At 42.5% G+C, this 24,851-nt stretch overlaps 1 protein-coding gene across 3 annotated transcripts in view; it reads left to right on the top strand.

The window, feature by feature from the left end:
* MXI1 (MAX interactor 1, dimerization protein) overlaps nucleotides 1–24,851 on the top strand; it is an 82,686-nt gene that overhangs the window by 4,915 nt on the left and 52,920 nt on the right. Inside the window, exons 1-2 of one of the 3 annotated variants that reach the window (XM_030335346.1) lie at nucleotides 2,374–2,491; nucleotides 13,635–13,767. In XM_030335346.1, coding sequence (XP_030191206.1) covers nucleotides 2,389–2,491; nucleotides 13,635–13,767 — 236 coding nt within the window. In that variant the 5' untranslated portion in view covers nucleotides 2,374–2,388. Of the gene's footprint in view, nucleotides 1–2,373; nucleotides 2,492–12,051; nucleotides 12,220–13,634; nucleotides 13,768–24,851 lie in introns of those variants that run through there. The other 2 variants (XM_030335347.1, XM_030335345.1) reach the window with 2 other exon arrangements.

Below are 24,851 nucleotides of genomic sequence, written 5' to 3'. Positions count from 1 at the left end.
TGAGAGAATGAAAACCTTACAGTTACCCAGAGTAGGGCCCAAATTCCTCCGTCACTGCTTACTGGCTTTGTGACTGTATGTGCAAGTTACCTAACCTCTGAGGTTCCATTTCTTTTTTGTAAAATGAGGATAACAATAACACCAGCCTCACATCATTGCTGAACTAAATGAGGTACTCTATTTAAACATTTAAAGTACCTAGAATATAGTAGGTGCTCAATAAATAGTCTCTGAGCGTTGATAATCAGTACTATGCAATTTTCCACTTGCTTCCTATGTATTAGCTTTATCCTCACAGGGAGATGATTAGCATCCTAAGGGAAAAGATCACCAATAATATTTCAGTATATGTCACCATTGCATATAGCATACCACTGGGCATATAGAAGACATTTAATGTCCATTCTTTGATTGGTTGGATTTGTCATTTACTGGCTATGGCACAGTGATCAGGTTTGAAGGCCAGGGGACACAGAATAGACTTTCTGGAGACTTGGAGAAGAATTGGAAATACTGATCTCTTCCAAGGAGAGGGGAAGTTTCATGTAATCAACATAGAGTGCCCTTGGGCTACAAAGACCAGGGGCTGCAAAGAAATGGTATTTCAGGCCTGGAGAGCTGAAAGTGCCCACTGTCATCAACTGTGACCCTGAAAATGAATGTTACTAGCTTAGAGAGCAGGAGACTAGGGCAAGTTATGCTAAAATTAAGGGGTTTGATGGCAACTAATGTTCAAGCAGGTCACATTTCTGCATAGCGGGCATCTTACAATTCATTCATTCATTCTGCAAATATGTATTGAACATGTACTATGTGCACTTGCTTCTTTCCTGAAAATTCTGTGGGTTCATTTATGGTGGGAGTGGAATGGGACATTTGGTTTTTGGGGAGTTGTGTAAAGAACACTTTTTTAATGTTTATTTATTTATTGTTGGGGGGGCAGAGAGAGAGAGAGAGAGAGAGGGAGAGAGAGAGAATCCTGAGCAGGCTTCGTGCTGTCAGCGCAGAGCCCAACATGGGCTCTCGAACTCACAAACTGTGAGATCCTGACCTGAGCTGAAATGAAGAGTCGGACACTTAACCAACTGAGCCACCAGGCGCCCTGTGTAAAGAACATTCGTAAATCGAGTTTTTGTTTTTGCTGTATCCTAAATTATGTTTCTCAGATTCAGCTTTTTTCTTCCAGTTTTAAATATGATCTCTGCCCACTGGTAAATGCCAGAAGTCGACTTTGAGGATAGTTGTGGCTTTCAGAGTCCCAGAGCTCCCAGGGACTAGGCACCCTACAGAGGATGCCCAGGGAAAGGGAACAGAGCCTTCGAAATTCGGAGAAGTTGAATTGAACCATTCCTGGTTTGTGGGGGGAAAGAAAGTTCCTTCCGTCAGCTCCAAGGCAAGACAGCATGTTCACTGACCTTCCCTTGCTGATGAAAATGCTGTACCATTGACATACCCAGAAATGGGAATTTTCATCTGAGGATGGCTGGGCAAAAGTTTGGAGGCAAAACTGAGGGAAATGAAGAAGATTCTAGCATGTTGCAGCAGCAACTAATTGCATTACATACTGTGAATACTGGTTACCATTTTTTGAGCACTGACTGTATACCAAGTATGGGGCTAAACATGCATTATCTCCTCCAGTATTCACAACAACGCCATGATGTGTGCAATTTTATTGCCCCATTTTATAGAGGGGGTAACCAAGGTGCAGGGATGTTGAGTAACTTGCCCAAAGGTCATATGGTTTAGTAAGTGGCAAAGCTAATTTTTGGAACCTAGGCCTCTGATTCCCGAATGAGCCTGCAGTCTTAACCATATATGCATGTACACGTTTTCCAGTCAAGGAATGAAGTCCAGAGAGGTAAAATGACTTGCCCAAGGTCACCCAGCAACCTAAAGCAGAGCGGGTATTTGAAACACTCTGTTGATTGTTCAAGGTCTTCCTGTACACACCCTGCTTAGAAAAGGCTTAGAAGTAAGGCCGAGGACAGAATAGCCAACCAGAGAGGGTTTTTTGTTTTGTTTTGTTTTTGTTTTTCAGACTTGTTCAACTCTCCTGGCCCTAACTCAAGTTTAGGCTCCTAGGAAACACCACCCCCTCCTGCTGCCTTTCCCAAGTCCGTCCTCTGGGCATATCAGAGGACTTGGGCTGTTGCTATGGTACTGGGGCCAACAGCAGGTTCATCAAAAGCCGGTCTTTTGCCTTTAAAAAAAGCCTGGCCCTGCAGAAACGAATTGGCCACAAAGATTTGCATCAGTCATTGTGGCTTGTTCTGTTTTAGATCCCCCCTGCCTCCCTACCCCACCCCCTCCTCCCTACCACCACCACTTTCTATAAATACAGTTGGATAAATATTGATTTAAACCGGGTTTCTGGAGGAGAAGCACATGGCTGCCCTGGCCTGGTCTTCACTTAGATACCACCAGCATGCCAGGCCTGACACACCTAACCCCCGACAGCTCTGGCTTCCAAATGACCCGTTTGGGGGAGGTAAGTTGTGGTTTTGTGGCTTTGATTAAAAGAGAGAGAGAGAGAGAGAGAGAGAGAGAGAGAGAGAGAGAGAGAAAGAGAGAAAGACAGGAGAGAGAGAGAAGGAGTGAAAAGGCAACAACCCAGCAAGAAATGGGAATCTTCTTGCAGAATGAAGAAAGCAGTTCTCGGCAGGCAGAAATGGGGAGCGGGAGGCCGTATTGCAGACTGGCCTTCTGAACCATTCTCTTGCCTTTCCCATTCTTCCTTCCACTCCATTTTGGGTTTTGTTTTTAAAGGAGGCAGGTGGTAAGACAGAGTGTCAGGGCCAGAAGGAGCCCCAGAGGTCACAGAGCATCCATCATCCTATTACAGATGGGGAAGCTGAAGCCCAGAGAGGGACAGTGGCTTGCCCAACATGACACAGCAGAAGCAGAACCAGATTCTTCTGGGCCTCTTGCCTGGTGTGAGAATGGGTTACAAGCAGAGCCCCAAACTGGGCTTTTGTTTTACAGGTCAGGTGCTTATAAAGTCAGCAATTCTCAAACCTGGTTTACTGATCCTAGGGTGTGGCCGGTTGGTTATTGCAAAGGCCATTGCAACATTCACAATAGTCTTTCAAAATGAAGCTAATTTGAATTTGCCATTTAGAAAAAAAAAAATTTTCTTTTACACTGGGGCTGGGGGAAGTAGGAGGAGTCCAAAGGCAGTGACAGTGACAGGATGGCTACCCAAGCCTTATCTGAGGAGGAGAAATACAAGTCTTCCCAGAGGGGCCTCCTCTGGGGGCGGTGGGTGGAGCTCTGGGCTCACACTGAAGAGTGGCTTCAATTCCACAGGGACAGACACCTGCTCTCTGGCTCTTCTGCTACTAAAGGGAAGTAATTGTCTCTGATATCATTGTCCCTGAGTGGCCTGGCTGGAGGTGTTAAAGCTGTCAACAGCTGACTTGATCTCTCTGGCCAAAAATAATGGGAATTTGCCACCATCCCCTCCAGAACTTGAGCCTCCTTCTCTGCTTCCTCATCTTTGCAGAGTTGCGCTAGGCCCCTTGCTTGTGAAACATTTTGAAAGTTCAGGTGACCCTTGTTTTGAGCAATAAATCTCCAGGAAATATATGTTAATAAGATCTCTTTTTTTTTTAAACAAATTTAAATTAGAGAAACTCTCTTTAAAAGGCCCTTGTGGCAAATACTTTTATTTGGAATTATGTTTCTTGCCAGGGGTTCTCCCTAAATTTGTTCCCTGAATGTCTTCCTTCCTTCCTTCCTTCCTTCCCTCAGACTGATGTTTAAGGAGCACATACTGTTTTATGTCAGGCACTGTGCTAGGTCCTGGAGATAACAGTCCCTGCCCTCATGGAGTGTATACTCTATTCCAGTGCCAGTTTTTAGAAATTCGTTTGTCTTAAACCCCAACAATGTAGAATTACACCTGACTTGGATTTTGTGTCTTCAGTTCTAGACATCATTACAGACAGAACAAAATTTATCCTCCTCTCCCTGCACCCCCTACCCCCACCTCCATGTTTAAAGTCTTTTGTGTTTATCCTTGTAATTTTTCCAGATCTGACTTGTTGTTGTTGTTGTTGTTGTTGTTGTTGTTGTTGTTTTACTACCTGAGCTTAGGAACTAAGTACCCCGTGAGCAGCCTTGTAAATAAACACATTCCACTCTCAGTTCTTTCCAGAACGGGGCATTCTGTACTTAGAGGACTGTCCATACCAGTGTTCCTACCAAGTGCACCCTCCTATATAACATGCCCTTGGCCACATATCTCTAGTACCCAACTCCAGCATCTGCTAAGGAAATTTAAACACAGCAAAATTAGAAAGATAAACATAGTGTCCTGAGGGAGATTAGGAAATTCAAACTAAAGCCAATAAAAAGGGATTTGGATTACCTCCTATTTGAGATATTTTACTCTTGTGTGTTTAGGGCCATTAGCAAGAATACTTGAATAAAGATGATTTGGGACAGTTTTAATACTGTTGTATTAAAATGGAGGGCATGCCCAGGGCTGCTTTGTTCGTGGCCATGGGTGGCGAAGTGTGAGCTGGGATGGCCTTTGTTTTTCTTTCTACGGTGGCCCAGACTGCCTTATGGCATCCCTGTGTTATCTCCCTCTTACCTCCACCACACCTGACCTCCCATACCATATTTCTTGACTCTTTTAAGGCCCTGAGTGCCTTGCATATGACCCTCTTTCATTCTTTTCACCAGCTGTAAAATGTAGCTCAGTTCAACAGATAATTTCTAAGACCTGCCAGGAGCCAAGCACTGTGCTTGGTCCTTTCAAAGTGCAGGAGGTGTGGAACTGGAGAGTTCCAGCTCAGATTCCAGTGCAAATGATAGACAAATAAAGACCAATAAAGAATTCTTGTCTGTCTCCTAGGAGTCTGATAACCTGTCCCCAAGGGGACTGCTGACAGGTGCAATGTTTTCTCTGTTTTCCAGAGGAATAGTGATCATGACTCCCTTTACTGAGCAGTTACTATGTACGAGCACAATGCAAGGGGCTTTGTATTAAATCCTCACAACCATTGAATAGGAGGGTGCTAGGATTATCCTCATTATAAGTGAGGAAAGCCTTAGCCTTAGCAGGGCTAGCTAACTTTCCTAAAGTCATATGTTAACATAGAGCGGAGCTGAGACTCAAACCTAGGTTTTTCTTTCTTCCTAGGAGAACTTAGGCCTCAGGGGGCAAGAGGCAAGAGATGGAATCTGGACTGTTTGAATTACGAGCTGAGGGTCCCCTTGGGGATGCCTCCCTGGAGTGACTTCCTTTACTTCCCACTCATCCTGGGACAGAGAGAGGGCAGCCAAAACCTTCCAGGGCTCTCTGGGTATTGACAGTAAAGTCTGACTAGGGCCCTTTTCCTGAAGGGCAATGGTCTAGGGTGTTGCTACTTGCATGTGCAGCACCACCTTGCCCAGCACCCCCTGGGGAACTCACCCAACCAGTAGAGCTCCTGTGGTTCTGCACACTAGGGTGGCAAGGGTGTGAATCCATACACTATGAGGCTATGCTAGGTTTCCTGAAGGCGTTCGAGCTCGTAGGGGAACTGGTCTGGCCATGCTTGGAGCCAAGGGCTTCTGCCACAGAAGCCAGAGGGGCGAGAGGCACGTGTGAGCTGTGGAGATGAGCTATAGACCCTGACTGCCACCGTGACAGTGTGGGCAGGCTGGTTCTGGTCAGTCGGCATAGGTCCAACCTCTTCTCCTCAGTGAAGATTGAGGAAGCAAGAGTGATCTTAAATATAACTGGGTTCATGTCACTTGTTTAAGCCTTTCAATAGTTTATCTCACCCTGACTATGTAGAGTGAGTGTGGTCCAAGGATGCACAGCCTTGGCATCTGTTGCCACTTTGTCAGAAATGGGACTCCCAGGCTCCACCCCAGACCTGCTGGATCTGAATCTGTATTTTGCCACAATTTCCAGGTGATTTTTTTGCTCATTTAAGTTTGAGAAGCCAGCCTAGACAGCCCTTGTGATTGCCCTGATGCTTCTACCCACCTAAAGCAACCCCCCATTTATCATTTATCCTTTATCCTATTTATCACAATTTGCAATGATTTTACTTGTTTATCATCAGTCTCTCCAGCTAGAATACAAGCACCTGGAGCACAGGGACCATTAAGTAGTTTCGTTAATTATTCTATCTTCAGCATCTAGCTTAGTGCCCAACACATAATAGATGCTTAAGGAATATCTGTTGAATGAATGATGAGTTCTCTGTTCTCTATTCTGACCTAGTGCTTCTCAACAAGGGAGCTACTGGTGAGGCAGTTCTTCTTGTGAAGATTAGTGTAGAATAATGCAGGTTGTAACATCCGTGGTTCCCACTCAGTAAATGCCAACAGGACCCTCTAGTCATTGTGACACTCAAGAAAGCCACTCCTACTTATTTCCAAAGCCTCCTGGGGGTTGGTATTACCCCTGGCTGAGACCATTGCCCTAACCAATTTTGTCTGTTTTGTCTGATTGAACATACCTTGATGAATGCTGTGGGGTCCCAGAATTAGAAAATCTAAGTTTGAATCCAGTCACTACCTAGGTGACATTGAGCAAATCCCTTAAGCTTTCTGGGCCTCATCTGTGAAACAGGGAATCTCAGAGGTGTGCTGAGAATTACATGAACTGACTGTATGAGCAGCACAGTCATGTACACAGTTGGTTCTCATTTCATGCAAGCTGGTATGCAAATGGAGGCATAGTGTTCTAGGGTCTCTGGGGAATCCCAGAATCCCAGAATCAGAATGCTGGGGCTGGGAGAGATGGCGAGATCACTGATGTCCTTGGGCAAGCAAGGGCCTGGTGTTTTTATTCTAAATGGTGCACCCGAGGCTGAGAACTCAGCCCCAAAGCAGCAGGCTAGGTGTGTGATTTAATTAATAGTGTCCAGGGCCTAGCTGAGCCTAAGAGTGACCTCTACAAGTTTCTGCTGCCTGGAAGGGAGTGGTGATGCCAATGGGTGGGGGCAGGGCAGCTCTAGCCAGACTCCTGGCAGAGGAGGGAGGGTTACCCAGGACTGTGGCAAGAATGTGGGGCATCCTCTTAGCAGCAAGGAAGGCCTCTGGCGATCTTTTTTTTTTAAGGCTTTAAAATCAAGTTGCATCTATGTTTGAAAGAACTGCTGATTGCATCCAAGACCTGATACATGCAACAAAAAAATAGTATATTCTTGCTTTTGAATACAGATACAAACATTCTAAAGAAAATATTAACTCATGGAATGGGTGCTGTTTCAAAAGAATAACGTACTGTGGCTGACCAGGCTATATGCCAGGGATGGCTGAAACTCACAACATCTACCAGTATAGATGATTACAACCACAAACTAAAGGAGAATAATAGGTGACTGAAACAACAAATGATGAAATGTCATTTGAAAAAAGTATTTGGGAGGCATTCCTGATGAAGAAAACTACTTCCATACAATAAAGATTATTTACCTGTGGTGGTCTTTTAATTATAGCAGTGTAATGAGGTTAGGCCCACGGCTCTGTGGTCATCACCAGCAAAGGAGTTGATTCTGAGGCCACCGCTTTCCTTAGAGAACAATGAACCTTAAACAGAAAACAAAAGCAGGCTGTGGATCCCTTTGGAATGTAACTTGATATTTAAAGGTTTGGGGCTCCACAAATTTAAAAGATCACAATACTTATATATTTATTTATTGTTAAGAACACGAATCAACCAAAAAAAAAAAAAAAAACAACCAAAAAAGAATATAAAGATGAGTTGAGAGCACAGGATGAGAGCCTGTAGGTCTGAATCCTAATCCTTGCTCCATCGGATTTGATAGACAGCTCTGTGGCCTTGGGTAAGTTACCCTACCTCTCTGACCCCTCAGTTTTTTCATCTGAAAAATGGAAAATGGAGACTGGATTGAGGAATAAGCTTACTGATATAAACTTCTATGAAATAAACCATGAAATGATATTTGGGGGGGACATTAATGTGGCATGTCCCTGGCAAGATCCTGTTCCAAAATCCAGAATACTTGATCAGTTACACCCCAAGTGGGATGCTCCAGGGTCAGCAAGTGGCTTAGATGTGCATATTAACTGAGTCCTGCAATGCAGATTTCTTCTTGGATCCAAGTTAATGCAAAAAGGAAGAAAAAGCACATTCAAGAAATTAACGCATCCATTATAATCACCGAAATGGGCTGCTGTAATAAGGGCCATTTAATAAAATTGTAAAAAGCCCTTTTCTAAGGGGGAAGAGATAGGCCAGGATGGAAGTCAAGTGCAGCTGTTTGAGCCTCTGCCAGTGGCCTGATCTCACCAGAAAACTGAAGTTAAAAAACAACAAACTTCCAGATTCAGCGATCTCAGATGAGCACTGCCTCCCCCTACCGTTTCCTCCCACCCCCATGTCCTTTCTTTCCCTGTCTCCCCAGTTCAGGCACCTGGGTGGCTTGGTGCTTTTCCGTGTGGTTGGGATGTCAGCCGGCAGCCCTGGCGACTGGAGCCCTGGGAGGCGGCAGCTACCTCTCGGGTTTAGCATTACGTCATCCCTTCTAGACCCAAATTTATCTCGGCTGCACACAGACCCGCAGTTCTGAGCTGCCGCTGACTTGAGGAGAGCTTACGCATGAAGTTAGGCAAGGCTGACTCACTGGGCAGAAGGAAAGGTTTTCTACTGCTCTTCACGTTTTTGGGCCCTGAGGGGAGAGGTAGGAAGGAGGCTGCGGTTGCCATTTCGGGGTGGAGGATGGAAAGATGTATAGCTATTACGGTTTTCATTTAAGAGCTCAGGACTCACCCTTCCTCCATCTTCAACCTTCATTATTTGAAAACCCCCCCATCCTTAAAGATAATTGCAGAAAACAGTGCCCTTCACAGTAAGCATGTTGCACTTTCAGGGAAGTACTCTCATTAAGTGCCAGGCGTCACCAACACAGTGACTTTGGACTTGTAGCTTAACCTCATGGTCCCTTCCCTTCTTTCTATCTCTCCTGTCTGCAGAAAAGATATAATACAGACCAGCCCCCTCCATTGTTCATGAATCTGCAATAAGTCATTTGGAAATTTGCATTGAGTAAACTGTGATGGAAAGGACCCCAAAGAATGGAGAGCTTTGCCTGTTTACTCTGAAGGGCAGATTTTCCCCATCTGGGCTGTGTTTGTTACAGGTCTGGGGGATTCAGGGGGACTTTTTCCATCTTCAAATGAGGCTTCCCTTAGAGAGATATTTTAGGGACAGGACAGAACCAGAGACTGTGGGTAAGATTCCAGGTTCTTTTGTCAGAAGGCAAAAGCCTTCTGGAAGCCTTGCTTTTCCTCAGTTTCCACATTTGCATTTGTAGTGCAAACTGGATTCATCTGAGCAAAAGAAAGGCCATGGCTGCCTTTGGGTTCCTCCAGGCTGGGACTGGTGCTGAGGGATGGTTTGTGGGGAGCATTACTCTCCTGAGGCTAGAGCCCCAAGCTTTGTGCTGTGGGAGGCCCTTGTGGCCAATGTCAAAGCAAGACCTCAGGGAGCCCGAGCAGGGAGAAGGAAATGGCACCTTCAATTGCTATTAGAAAAGACTGAATATTCCTGCACATCAATCCATCCTTAACACTGCCCCACTGCTCACCATCACCATCACCTCTACTTTTCTTTAACATATGCAGGTGGCCTTTTTGGTGACTCTTGCCCTACTTTCCATTTCCTCATCTCCCTCTTGGCCATGGCTCTAAAAGAAGGGCTGGTTAGTTCATCTGGAGGTCAACTGTGAAAGGTCAGGCACGTGCACCAAGTATCTTGCTTTCCCTTAATAACCTGCTAGGGCTTATGATCTATGGATTTAATCCCAAGTGCATTTTCAGTTGGTACTTTTTTTTCTTGACTGCATGTCACATGGTTTACCTCCCATTGGGGAGACTTTTATTGGTCATAAATTTACCTCTTTTAAATCCTGGAGTAGCCCTTAGCAATTTGGGATCTAAAGATTAAGAGTCTACAAGTGGTAGAAACTAACTTTCAACCAATAATTTTTGCCCTCAACCAACAGGTCTTCTTGTTGAATAGCTATTTTCTTTTAAATTATTCCATTCTTCCCCTTACCCAATGTATCCCTTGTTGAGAGTTATTGATATCCGGTGGGAAAGCCCGTATCTGAAGTGACCTAACCAACAGCAGAAGAAGCAAAGTCCCTGTTTCAAAGTCTTTGCAAAATTAACTCTCCTGTGGCTTGTGAACACCTTCACTTTTGGGTCTCCCTGCATTTGATGGAACACCTATTTGGTTCTTAAATGTGGTGCCAAATGTAATATTTAAAAGGGCCGACATAATTTTGCAGCTTTTGACCTCATTGGGAATCTTGTTCACTTTGAAAAAAAAAGAGTGGAGGAGAGAGGGCATTAAAATGCAGCATGAATCTCATAACATTTTTGAGAGTAAGATTTTCATTCTGAGATGATATTTTCTGCAGTAGCCACTGGAATGACCACAGGGAAGGGGAAATTCTCCCCTCACCAAGAGCTTCCTGTTATTTTGGATGTCCACAAGCAGGTTAAAATAATCAGGGTGGGAAAAAGTTATGGATGTTTACACAATTCCCAGCTTGCTCCTAGAGCATTCAACAGTTTTGACCCTCTTGCCCTTCCTCTCCCTAGACCAATGGTTCTCAACTGGAAGTGATTTTGGGCCCCGGCAGACATTTGGCAGTGTCTGGAGACCTTTTTGGTTGGTAGTGTGCTACTGGCATCTAGTGGGTAGAGGCCAGGAATGCTGCTGAACATCCTACAAAGCACAAGTCCACCCCCGCCCCAACCCTCCTGAATTATTTGTCCAAAATGTGAATAATGCAGAGGTTGAGAAACTCTGGTCTAGACTTCGAGGGCTTGTTAGACTGAGGACTTGGAAAGAGAATGACAGTGAGGGTAGCCATTGGCAGTCCTTTATTATGGTACCTGCTCTCCTTAGCCACTGCTTTCAGTTCCCTCTCTATGGAGGAGAACAAGAGTGGAAACAGTCATCACAGCTTCCATTAATTGAGTATTATGTACTAAGTGCTGTAATTTTTTCATTGAATCTTCACAATAAGCCCTACTGGTTATAGACTCCTTGAGAGTAGGATCCATGTCTGTTTCTCTCCTTACACATTATGTCTAGTACAGTGCCTGGCACATGACAGGCCCTCAATGTTTGGATAAATGGAGTGACCGTATCCATTTTATACATGAGTAAATGAGGCTTTAAGGGTCCAGGCAGCTAGTGTAAGTAGCAGAGTCAGGATCTGAACTGAGCCCTGTGTAACTTCAGCACCAAATCACTTACCCACTGAATTATATCCTTCACTTGCAGCACCAGAGAGGCTTTCGAGCCTCTAAAGTCACTAGTGAGGGGCTTGAGGAGAAAGAAGTTTTTAAAAATAAGATTTAAAAAACCCATGAAAAACAAAACTACTGTGTGGAAACTAAGGGGGGAAGAAGGGCCTTATGGAAGCCCTCTCTGGCTCTGACGGGATCAGATCCCTTGTTTCTGAACAGTGATCTTGGTTTTTCAAATGCTTCTGTATGTGCTGGCCGAACAGCACATTTTGCGATGGGTAAACTGAGGCATGGAAGTTACTGGAAAAAGTAGTACTAGACAGAGGGCTGGAACATGGCACTTCAGATAAAGAATGCTTTAGCTTCTGGGCACCCGCTGGGAGTCGCTAAGAAAGAAGCTTCCTGGGACCTCGCTCAAATTCTTACTTCCCAGAAGTAAAGCCCCGATAACTTCTTAGTCCTTACACCCTGAAGACAGAGGCTAAGCGGGACTACATCTCCCAGCGGCCATTGCGGAATTCGGCAGGGCGCAGGCGCACTGAAGTGGTCGGCGTACTACCACTCCCGGCGTGCAGTAAGAGGGGCGGGACTACATTTCCCAGGAGGCAGAGGAAGGGGCGGGACGGGGCGGGCCTCGATGCTGCGCCCGCCCCTCCCCCGTGCTCGCGCGGAGAGGTAAACAAACCGCGCGCGGGCTGCCGGCGGCGGCGGGCGAGGCGGGCGAGGCGGGCGAGGCGGGCGCGGCGGGGGCGGCAAGGGCGGCGGAGAGCGCGCCGAGCCGCGGCCGGGCTGGCCCGCCCGCCCGCCGCACATGTCCCGGGGCGGCACCGGCCTGTAGCCGCCCGCGGCGCCTCCTGTCGGCCGGGGAAGGGAACGCGGAGAGGCCCCGGTCGCCACCAGCGGTGCCCATGGAGCGGGTGCGGATGATCAACGTGCAGCGCCTGCTTGAGGCGGCCGAGTTTTTGGAGCGCCGGGACCGAGGTAACGGCTGGACGCCGCCGCCGCCGCCGCCTCCGCTACCACCTGAGCCCGCGCTCTCCTCCGAGTGCGGTGCGGCGTGTGAGGGGAGGGAGGGTGCATGTGTGAGGACCGGAGTCCGTGCGTGAGGAGTGGAGTGAGTGTGAGGGGAGAGGTGCGTGTGTGAGCAGGGATGTGTGAGGGGAGGAAGGGGTGCGTGTGTAAGGACGGGTGTGTGAGGAGGGGTGCGCGTGTGAGGGGAGGCGGGGGTGGGTGCGTGAGGGGTGCGTGTGAGGGGAGGCAGGGATGCGTGCGTGAGGGGAGACGGGTTAGAGTGAGGAGGGGTGCGTGCGTGAGGGGTGCGTGCGAGGGGAGGCAGGGGTGTGTGTGAGGAGGGGAGGGCGCGTGAGGGGAGGGAGAGGTGCGTGTGAGGGGAAGCAGGGGTGCGCGTGAGGAGGGGAGTGCCTGTGAGAGGAGGCAGGAGTGCATGTGAGGGGAGACGGGGTTGCGTGTGAGGGGAGGCGAGGCAGGGGTGCAATGTGAGCAGGGGTGCGAGGGGAGGGTGCGGTGATGGTAGGCACCTGGAGCCCGTGAGGGGGCGGTGCGGGAGCGGCCGCGCGTGCGTGTGTGTGAGGGTGGCACGTGTGCGCGGGGAGGGTGAGGCGAGGCGGGTGTGGGGGATCTGGGGGCGGGGGGGGGCGGGAGCAGCGGGAGGGTGTGTGCTGAGAGTGGGCGCGAACCCGAGGACTTGGGGAGGAGAGAGGGCAGGACGCACCGCAGGGAGGGGGCGGCAGCAGCGCGGTCAGGGGTAGGGGAGACTCGGCCCGGGGCGTCGCAAGGGAGGCCAACTGGAGAGCTAGTGGGGAGGAGGCTGGCCACCCGTGGGGGAGGGGCCCCTGAGAAGCTGAGGTTTGAGGAGATGGGACCCCATCAGGGACAGGTGTCAGGACGCGGGGGAGCGAAGAGCAGGACCTCTGAAACTGGTGGCAGGAGAGAAAATGTCCTCTGAGACAAGGCGATCTAATTGTTTGAAGTACGTGAAAATGTGGCGCTTGGGGAGGAGACACCTAGAATGGGGAGAGTTAAAGGGGGTTTTGAGGCCAGCGAGATAACTGAAGTGAATGGTAACTAGTCTCCCAAAGCAGCGTGTTTGAGTCAAGAATTCTTGGCGAAGAGGATTTTGGAGAGGATGGAGAATTTACTTGGTTGAGGAGGTGGTATCTGTACACCTTTCAGGTGACGGGCTGGGTCTGTAGATAATGCCACAGGTTTGGTGTCCTGGCAAAGACTGAGAATTTTATCTTCCAAAAAGTGGAAAAATTTTTACCTCTTTTCCTGCAGCTGCTTTTAGCAGTGTGTGACTGCAGGGACTTCCGATCTGTGGGTCCATGGATTTGGGTATGTTCCTGTTACATCTTTTTTTCTTGCTGTCTCTTTAGAGTGTGAACATGGCTATGCCTCAACGTTCCCCTCCATGCCGAGCCCGCGGCTGCAGCATTCAAAGCCCCCAAGAAGATTGACCCGGGCACAGAAACACAGCAACGGGAGCAGCAACACCAGCACTGCCAACAGGTAGCAAGCTGTGGGAGGAGGTTTAGAAAGGGCTGCTGGTGGGAGGGAGCACACGCTCGGGCAAAAATGCAGGCCCTGGTGACCTCAGTTCTCTAATACCAAGTCTAGAGCAGCACTGAATAATAGCCAAATGAGTTCCTTTGCGACCGTCCTTGGAGATTTGGCCCTTTTAAAATAATAAACTCTGGATATCCTAACCTGACTTTGTGTGGAAGGGAAGAAGTGGAATCCGAAAGACCACTAAAGAGTTCTTGCTGGGATTAAGCCAGGAGGTCTGTGACGGATGGAGAGGGACAGTAAGTTGAGGGACTTCACAGCATGTGTCCATGCATGCAACCGAGTGCTAAAAGTAATGTTGGGCCAGCCTTAAACTTGGATGATCCAAGAATTTCTAAAACCCAGAAATAGCTCAGGCAGGATATAAAGCAGAATCAAGGGTTTTGTTAAAGGAATAAAAATATTTAGAGTAGGAAGTTAGTGGGCATGGTCTATTTGTTGTTTATGGATGAAAGGGAAGACCATGCTATGAAAGTGTTGTCTCTTATTGGGTAAGATTGAATTGGTAAGGGAGATTTTAAATTAAAAACAACAGGGGCGCCTGGGTGGCGCAGTCGGTTAAGCGTCCGACTTCAGCCAGGTCACGATCTCGCGGTCCGTGAGTTCGAGCCCCGCGTCAGGCTCTGGGCTGATGGCTCAGAGCCTGGAGCCTGTTTCCGATTCTGTGTCTCCTTCTCTCTCTGCCCCTCCCCCGTTCATGCTCTGTCTCTCTCTGTCCCAAAAATAAATAAACGTTGAAAAAAAAAATTTTTAAATTAAAAACAACAAATGACACAAAGAATATGCTTATTTTTCAGTCCAAAGAGGTCCCTAGAAAATGCTTGTCTGGGTGTAGTCAGACACAGTTGACTTCCATTTTTTGAAAATTTTTGGTAGTGTCTGGCTGTCTCTTCAGTGTTTTGTCCCAGAGGGCCAGCAAATTCTAAGGATTCATCTCATAGGAAGTTTTCAAAAGGCCATCTTCAAATCAACAGATGTTGTCTTTTCCATCAGTAAGAGGAATTAAATGAGACCTTTTTTCCTGATTCCCAAAGAGAATACAAGCATTTTTTTTTGGAGAGGTACAGAGCAATCTCTCAGTAACTAAGTTTGGTTGAAGAGTTTGGAGAACTCCGGACAAGTAGTTGAGTAGTCACTTGAAGAAGCAGGTTGGGAAGAGAGCAGGAGTAGGGGCTCTTACTAATTGATGCAGGAAACCTGAGGCTCCTATAGATAATAATTAAGCTTAAAAGGTTGGATCTTCCCACTCTATTTTTGACACTGCTGAGGCAAAACTAGGATTCACTCTTCTCCCTTTGACTAATCGTTAAAGCTGTGTTTTCTTTTTTGGCTTCATCATTAAGACTATTTTGTATCTTTTAAACTTAATTTTCAAAATTGTAAAACTAATTACCCATGAACTTGATATGTTATATTTTTATGTGTGGGCCTAGAGGGTTTGCTATAATATGATGGGTTTGGGATGAAAATATGTAACATGATATAGAGTATTAAAACAATAAATACAAATTTTCTTGTTCACAGTTTCTCTGGTTAATGTCTCAGCAATTAGGATCTATATTCAAGAATTCATGGGTTTTTCAACCCACGTGTAGGTTAAAAAAATTTTTTTTTTTTTAATTTAGAGATGTGCAGAGAGTACCAGATAGGAAACCAGGCCTGGGTTTTGTTATGCTACAAGTATTTATTGAGTTTTTCCTATTTTATAGAAATCAGGTAAATGATATCGTTACATTTTCTCTTCATCTCTGTTCTCATCTGTAAAATGAAGGGATGGTCTACATACTCACCAAGGTCCCTACCTCCCCTGAAGTTCTATGACACTGATTTATTGATACTTTTAGAGATCAGTTACTATATTAGTTATTCAATATACCACTTCCATCATTGCAGATGTGACATTTTTACTAACAATTCAAGGATTATAGAGGCATTAATTAGACATTCATTTCTAGATTTTACCAGTTATGTTGCAGGTCATGAATAAGTCTTTGTCATCTGTTGACTTACACTTTGCTCAGCTTGGAGTTTTGACTCAGTGCTATTTCTCTTTTGTGGTAGTGTTCCTTTTAGGATTCTGTGATTGTGTGTAGGACCACAGTGCTAATTACCATATGTTTTAACATAGCATATCAGAAAAGTTTTAAAACTACAGGCATGCCATGTTGTTCTTTTTTTTTTTTTTTTTTTTAATTTTTTTTTTTCAACGTTTATTTATTTTTGGGACAGAGAGAGACAGAGCATGAACGGGGGAGGGGCAGAGAGAGAGGGAGACACAGAATCGGAAACAGGCTCCAGGCTCCGAGCCATCAGCCCAGAGCCTGACGCGGGGCTCGAACTCACAGACCGCGAGATCGTGACCTGGCTGAAGTCGGACGCTTAACCGACTGCGCCACCCAGGCGCCCCCATGCCATGTTGTTCTTACAGTACCCATGGGAAAATGATTGTGTATATACTGGACCACCCAAGGTTAAGGAAGATAATTTTTCATGGAAATGTAAGTAATAAGAAGGAAAGAGAAAGAAATAGAGTTCAGAATGTATTAAGGTCCACCCATGGGTAGGGTTTAGGCCGGGGCCTATAGATGAGAACTAGTATGTTAAGTGGAACATTAGAAGTGATTTTTCCTTACATTCGTTTAAAATTTCTGCTTCATGGACTAGAGGAGCCAAGGATCAATTTCCAGTGCCAGGGTATGTGGAAATGGGGTTGTTAGTCCATTTGAAGGAGACCTTATAGACTTCTGTTAACCTTAAGCCTATTACTGGACTTAAAAGAAATTTCATTATATTGGTTACATAGAGCATATATAGATATATGTATATATACATATATATACATATATACATAGAGAAAGAATACTTGTAAGAATTTCCACTTGTAGTCATCTTAAACAAGGAAAGGAATAGAGTTATGAGTATATTTGTTTTATTTTGGGGAACAAAAAGCACTTGTGTCGAGGTTGTTACTGTTATGCATCTTGGATGTTGGGTATGTTGTATGTCATACAATGACATTCATTTCTCTGACATTGTAGGATCTTTTAGATATAATGTTGGCTGATTTTTCCCCCCTAATATTGTCAGGTATAATATGGTCTTCCTGATATAAAATGTTATTTTATAAATTTATGGGTGAATGTTAACTCCTAATATTATAAGTCTTGAAATCTTATTTTCACACAAGTACAAAGGAGAGAAAATAAGTGATGTAATGTGATATTACAAGCATGTACCTTGAAAATCTCAGTAATTTCATCTTTTGGTATCCTTCTAACTGACAATTCAGAAGTGGGATCTATAATATGTAATTATTTTTTAAATACCTGGTTGACTTTACTGTAGTCTTGGTCATGGCCTTCTGGCACATTTCCTGAAATTACCCTTCCTGAGATGTTACTGGTATTAGAAAACCTGGCTGCAATTGCTATCTGGCTCATTGAGGAGCATCAGATAAGCTTAAATTCCCAGCGTTTTAACTCTTTGGTCTCACAACTGAAAAATTTCAATATCTGTCAGCTTTAGAACTCTACTACCACTAGTCTGCCTGGCTTCACTGTAATGCTGATTTTCTCCTAAATACTTCATGAATTTACCTTCTTTTCTCTTATCTTCATTACGACCCTCCTCATGAGATGCCATCCATCTCTCAACCTGGAGAACCATCATAACCTCCTAACTTGTATCTGTGCAACCACTCCTGCCCCATATACAATTCTGATTAATTATATTGGCTAGCTGCCGTTCAGTTCCTTCAGTACACCATGTTTCCTCCTGCTTCACCGTCTTTGCACATATTCTGTTCTTTCCCCTTTTGCCAAATTGTGTCTGTCTAATAACACTCATTTCCACTCAGTCATAACTTCTGGGAAGCTTTTCTTCATCTGCCAAAGTAGATAAGGTAGTCACGTACCTGATGGCACGTTTGTGAATATACAGTTTGTAGATACATACAGTTCTCTGACTGAAGAATTCATGTCTCATTCATTGGACTAGAAGCTATATGAAAGCAGAAATTGAATCTCTACTGCTTAAGGATTTATCCCCAGTAACTATTACAGTGCTTTGTACATCGTAGGTGTTTCTTAAAGAATGGAAGGTTTTCAAACTCCAGGTAGCCTGCCTTCTTTAGGAATTGAGTTTCTCTTTTGTGCTGAGTATCATATTCAACTCTGGAAGGAAAAATTATGCAATTCCTGCTTTGGCAAACTCTGAATACTTTTTTTTTTTTAAGTTATTTATTTATTTATTTTGAGAGAGATAGAGACAGCACAAGTAGGGGAGGGGGGAGAAAGAGAGAGGGAGGGAGGGAGGGAGGGAGAGAGGGAGGGAGGGAGAAACCGAATCCCAAGCAGGCTCCATGCTGCCAGCACAGAGCCCAATGCAGGGCTTGAACTCCCAAAACCACAAAATCATGACCTGTTCTGAAACCAAGAGTCAGATGCTTAACTGACTGAGCCACCCAGGCACCCCTGATTACTTTGTATCCTAAAGGACGTTAACAATAATACATCTGGAAGGGAAAATAATATGTAGTATTTGAAGAGTAAAAAACTAGGGGCGCCTGGGTGGCGCAGTCGGTTAAGCGTCCGACTTCAGCCAGGTCACGATCTCGCGGTCCGTGAGTTCGAGCCCCGCGTCAGGCTCTGGGCTGATGGCTCGGAGCCTGGAGCCTGTTTCCGATTCTGTGTCTCCCTCTCTCTCTGCCCCTCCCCTGTTCATGCTCTGTCTCTCTCTGTCCCAAAAATAAATAAACGTTGAAAAAAAAAAAAAAAACTCAAACTACTATGATATACTAAGTGTATATTATAGTATACTATGATATAGTCTGTAAGTATATTATAGTAGACTGTAGAATGTTGCACTTAATTTTAAAGAACATTCATTGTCATCTTGTCACGAAAAATATTAAAACTTGTATATGTAAGAACCATAAGTCTATCAAATATTGGCAGTAAATGTTGGTATGAGCTTATGACACATAGCAATTGCATTGTTTTAAGATGATGTAGGAAGTGGTAGTAAGTACCAATTTATGCTTGAATTTTAAGTTGAGAAAAATTTATTCTATTTGGTATTTTTTGGATATTAAGGAATCTCACAATAACAGCTATATTTCAGTTCCACCTGCTTAGGATTGAGGACATCGAAAAACAAAACAACTTTCCTTTTGCTTGTAAGGCTTTAGTTTAACTTTTCTTAAAACTACAGAATAATTAAATATGTTAGTCTTAGAGGGAATGATTGTAGTGTTATGTTTTCAAGTTTGTAGCCTTTTGAGCTGCCTTTGTGCATTATTAGTTTTTGGGGGGAATAGTGGTGAATTCTTTTTTTAGGATAGTTGTAGAGGATTTTTTCCAGTAGAAGTAATTTGAAACTTGTTATATCTTCTGTTTTTATGTTTAAACATGTACCTATTTGTTCACTAAATAGTTGAATGAAACCATATAGTTATTGTGAAATTCCTTTTTACTATTCTGTGCTTTTCAAGTTTTCTGTATCAAGAAATAGTTTCTGAGTCTCTGTCGAGTAGAAAATTCCCAAAGTTTCAGGACAAAAGTAGAGATTAGTAGCAGTTAAATTCTTTGTGATATTAGTATTGTTCTTCAGTATTTTCCAAACGTTGAGTGATTAACACAGCCTATGTAATGTTTTCTGTGATATTCTGTCTTTGACTAAAACCAAGTTTAAATGAAAAATTCTCAAGAATTATTTATATGCCTCACTCTAAACAAACTCAGACTTTCCATTAAATGCTTCATTGAAACAGAAGTTTACTGTTGCAGAGTTTCTAAAGGACATACTCCCTGTGGAAGTATTGTTTCAAGGAGACATGATGATCATGACTTATAAGTCAGTAGGACAGCTGCTTATGTTCCTATTTGATGAGCAGCCTTTTGCCAGAATATTGAATACATGATGTAGAAGATCACAAATTTTAGAAAGGGAATTTAGGATTTCATTTGGTATAGTTCTCTGCTTTATGAAGGTAAGATATTAACACTCATTTTGTGATTAAAACTCATGTGGCCTAGAGATGGTAAGAGATACCTATTTAACTATAAGTGGTGGTTGGTTTAAGATCAGTCTGGATTTTAAGCAGAATATGCATCATTCTAACCAGATGAGACTGTTGGCCTGAAGAAAGCTTTTTCCTTCTAGATTTCTCCTTACAAATGAAACAGCGTTACCTCCTTTTGGGTATAGTATGATATCTTAAGTGAAGCTGTTTTCCAAACAGAAATCTAATCAAAGAGGTTTGATGATATGGTTTGACCAAGTATATTTCTGGGTCCCAATTTTGATCAGTAATGCCAATGTAATTTAAGTGTGCATATTTTTTGTTAGATTATTTTTATTTTTCATTTTGGCTTCCTACATTTTAAAGTACTGGCAGCCTTCCCCCATCCCCGTGCTCCACCCCCCCCCCCCGCCCCCGGCTGTGTATGTGTGTGTACACACCATCTTCGTTGCCATTTAATGAAGGAAACACATGTTGTCAAGTAAATATATAAATATATTATTTCAAACTGTGATGAGTTTAATATGAGGGAAATATAGGATTCCATGGGGGGCATAACAGAGGACCTGATTAAATTTGATAGATGAAGGCAGGCATATCAAGAATTGAACCTTTTGCAGTCTTGCTTTCTCTTATCTTGAATGTTTTTTCATGTTCATACACATCTGTTAAATCATTTTTAATTATAGTATGATACTCTGATTCATGTGTATACCATAATTCGTTAACCCAGTCATCCATTGATGACATTTAAGTTATTTTTAGATTATTTTTTTCATTTGAAACAGGGCACTATGAACAGACAACTTTGTGCAGATACCTCTGTGCATTTGTCCACCTAGATCCTTCGGATAAACATGAAGAATTAGAATTGTTGGCTCAAAGAGTAGAATCCATCTTCAATAATAATGAATAGTAACCCCTTACATTTAATATACTACTTATGCATAAATACCTGTAATGTACATTATTACCTCATTTGAATTTCATAACAGTTCTGTGAGGTAAAATGAAAATATTTTCCCTGTTTTTTTGATGAGGAAACTGGACTGGCATGCAATGCAAGGTAACTTGCACAGGTAGAACTAGGAGATGAGACAGATCCCTGGATTTGTTTCTCTAGGATCAGCAAATAATCCTCAGTAATAATTTACTTACAGGGGTGCCTGAGTGGCTCAGTCTGTTAAGTGTCCGACTTCAGCTCAGGTCATGATCTCACAGTTTGTGAGTTCAAGCCCCGCGTCGGTCTCTGTGCTGACAGCTGACAGCCTGGAGCCTGCTTCAGATTCTGTGTCTCCCTCTCTCTCTGCCCCTCACCTGCTTGCTCGCTCGCTCTTTCTCTGTCTCTCTCAAAAATAAATAAAACATTAAAAAAAAAAACAAAACTAAGAGTCAGTGACTGTACCCTGAAATTTTTGTGTTAGTGCTCTCCTCTTCCGCTCTGCCAAATGCTTGAAACATGTGGTCAGCATCTGCTACTTTAATGCCTTCCCACCAATATTTTTCAACTTTTGTAATTTGCTTCCTTTTTCACTATAGCTACTGAGACTGCTTTCTTAAAGGTAATTAGTAACCAAATGTATTGAACTGACAGTATATATATATATAACTGTTGCTATACATGCTTCCCTACAATAGAGTTTATGGTATGTTTGGAAATATATGTATATAATAAAATGGTAAATAATACAAGTCAGTAAGATGTCATAAACATGGCTGTTTTTATTTATCAGATGACAGTATACAGATTAAATTATTTAGATTTAAAAATTTTTTTTTTTTTCAACGTTTATTTATTTTTGGGACAGAGAGAGACAGAGCATGAACGGGGGAGGGGCAGAGAGAGAGGGAGACACAGAATCGGAAACAGGCTCCAGGCTCCGGGCCATCAGCCCGGAGCCTGACGCGGGGCTCGAACTCACGGACTGTGAGATCGTGACCTGGCTGAAGTCGGACGCTTAACCGACTGCGCCACCCAGGCGCCCCTAAATTATTTAGATTTATAGAAAAGATTACAATAGGTTCTTGCAGAAATGCTGTAGACTCCTAGTATATACTTATTCATTGATTAACTTTAACATACATTCAGGGAGATATAGGGATTCCATAACTTAATGTAAGTGAAATTCCTTGCATTTTATCTAAGTAACTAATTTCTTAGAAAATATTTGGTTTGATAGATAATTTTGTTATTAACGTTGCTTCATACATTTCAGGGAAAAGTATTGTGGATTTTCTTTTTATTTAGTTTTATGACATTGGATAAAAGGGTTTCTGTGCGGTATTTATTTCCTTATGTTTGTTTATCATGGGAAATATTTTTGATAGTCTTTTGAGAACACTATGTAAACACTATTTGTGGAGGCCACATGATGAGAGCTTTGAAGCCATTTGAAATGGGCATTTTTAAATTATAGAAGAATATAATTTTAAATACAGAAGAACATAATTTTTAATATAGAACATAATTTTAATTATAGAAGAATATAATTTTAAATATAGAAGAACATAAATTTGTCACATATTTTGACAAAACAACTGATTTTCCTTTATTCTTATTTTGATTAATTAGACATGGACAATTTAGGATTCTCTTTGAGGAACTGTAAAGAACCTTTCTTTTTATGTAATGAGAGACTAGCGGGTAAAAGGTAAGTTTGTTTTGGTACTAGAGGAAATGTAAATTTTGAGGTTTTTAGTTTTGATTACCATAGACTTGTGTGATAGTATATGTCTTCTATATGAATACCAGGAAAAAAGTGACTTTCAGACTCCACAAAACTCTGGGCGATATATTGTTTTTAATACGGAACGTGTTAGGATTGGTTTCTGTAGTCTTTGTTGGTAACAGTCCACAGAAGTTACAATTTAAAATTTAAAACTAGTCTGGTTCTAAAACCATTTGATGTTCTTAACATTATCATTTTAACATGTTATCCAGTCCATTGTCCTTTGGAAGACAGGTTACATTCCTGGAAATAGTACAGTATGCCAAAAAGAAGTATTTAAATCTCATTTTTCTATAGAATCATGGTTTTTTAGGGAGGTTACCAAAAACCCAGAGTCTAATATTTTTATGGAATTTATCACAAACACCACATTTCATCCATTTAAAGAAACAAAACAATTTATCTACATAAAAGTTAAACATCTTTAAGTATATATAAATTAATTAAATAGAATTACATGGTGGTTACTTAACTATTGTAAGGATATAATGCCAAAGTCATAGTGTATGTTATATAGTTGTAATTTTTTTAATGAGTTATGCCTTATTTATTTGCAAAAAGTGGATGATAGAACGTGAGTTATACAAGGGCAGAGACTTTGTAATTTTACAGTATTTATATTCCTAGTGTAGGTGCTATTCATTAAATACTAAATGAATAGCTGAATACTTTGAGCATGATCATGTAGATCTGAAGGTATTTTTGAATGAAATGTTCACATATTTTTGACAAGACTTTTAGAGAGACTTAGGCACAATTGATTGCTTTGTATGAAATATAGGGGTGTTTAATGTCATTATTCTCATTGTAATTTTGTGACAGGTATCCTTATTGCAGACAAAGTTATGTTTGTGTTTTTAACATTGAAGTTGAAGCCCATATTATCAGAATTGCTGAGTAACGTTTCTTTTATTCTTTAAACAAACATTTAAGTATTAGTAGGAATTTAATATTAACTTACTAAGTACCAGTAAGTGTTTCATACTGTTGGCCTTTTTCATAGATGTGGTAAATAACTTGGATGTTAATGATAGAGTGTAACAAGTGTGAAACACTGTCCTATGAGATGAAGGTCTCCTATTCTACATGTCCACAGGAATACTTGAGTGTGAATGGTCATAGCATTATTCATAATCACCAAAAACTGGAAACAAAATATCCATAAGCTGGTGAATGAATGGACAAACAAAATGCAGTATATTCATACAATGGAAATACTTTGAGCAATAAAAATAAACTACTCATATGTATAACAAAGTGGATGAACCTCAAAAACATTAAATGAAGTCAGATACTTAATAGTACATATTTCACATGATTCCATCATGTGAAATTTATAAAAAAGGGAAAACTATAGAAATTAGAAAGCAGATCAGTGGTGGTCTAGGAAATGGGAGTGGAAATTGGCTGCGAATGGGCATGAGGAAACTTTTGGGGGAGACAGAAGTGTCCTAAAACTAGGTTGTGATAAAGGTTATGCAACTGTATAAATTTACTGAATCTCACTAAACTGTATACTTAAAATGGGTGAATTTTATAGTATGCATATTATACCTCAGTTGAAGTGTAAAAGAAAAAGAAAATTGCCCATTCCTGTTTATTGCACTAAGATGAGTCTTGAACATGTGACAGATGCTAAAAGAACTAAAGGTGTAGTGAATGAATGAATGAATGAATGAATAAATAAATATTAAGCAATGAAGCCTTCAAAACTTGAAATAAACCAATAAGAGGTTAGAAGTAGGGAGTGTAGCCAGTTGGAAAAAGGTACCTCCATTCTCCTACAGCTACCAAAGCAAGGAGATTCAGCTGTCCTGCCAGCCTCTCTTCTACTACTCTCTTTGAGAATCACTTTTCTGTGTGGTGTACTTCTCTTAGTAAGATTCTTTGAAATAGATGCATAACATCTAGTACTATAGAGAAGAATGTAATATATTAACAATAAAACTTAGGATCAATTTCAAAAAAAATGGGCTTTATATTATAAGTAATGCTGTTAATTATGGTTCCATTCATTTCTTTTCCCACCAAAGTAACTACTGAATGTCTATTTCATGCCCAACTCTATCCTAAAATATCAAATTACAATTTTGAAGTCAAGGGATTTAGGAAATCACCTATATTTTCTCCATTTTTTTTTAATTTTTTTTTTTTTTTACATTTATTTTTGAGAAACAAGAGTGAGACAAAGCGTGAACGGGGGAGGGGCAGAGAGAGTAGGAGACACAGAATCTGAAGCAGGCTTCAGGCTCCGAGCAAGCGGTTAGCACAGAGCC

Source organism: Lynx canadensis, chromosome D2 (assembly GCF_007474595.2).
Source record: "Lynx canadensis isolate LIC74 chromosome D2, mLynCan4.pri.v2, whole genome shotgun sequence".
Lineage (NCBI taxonomy): Eukaryota > Metazoa > Chordata > Mammalia > Carnivora > Felidae > Lynx > Lynx canadensis.
This window is presented reverse-complemented; position numbering and strand designations above follow the sequence as displayed.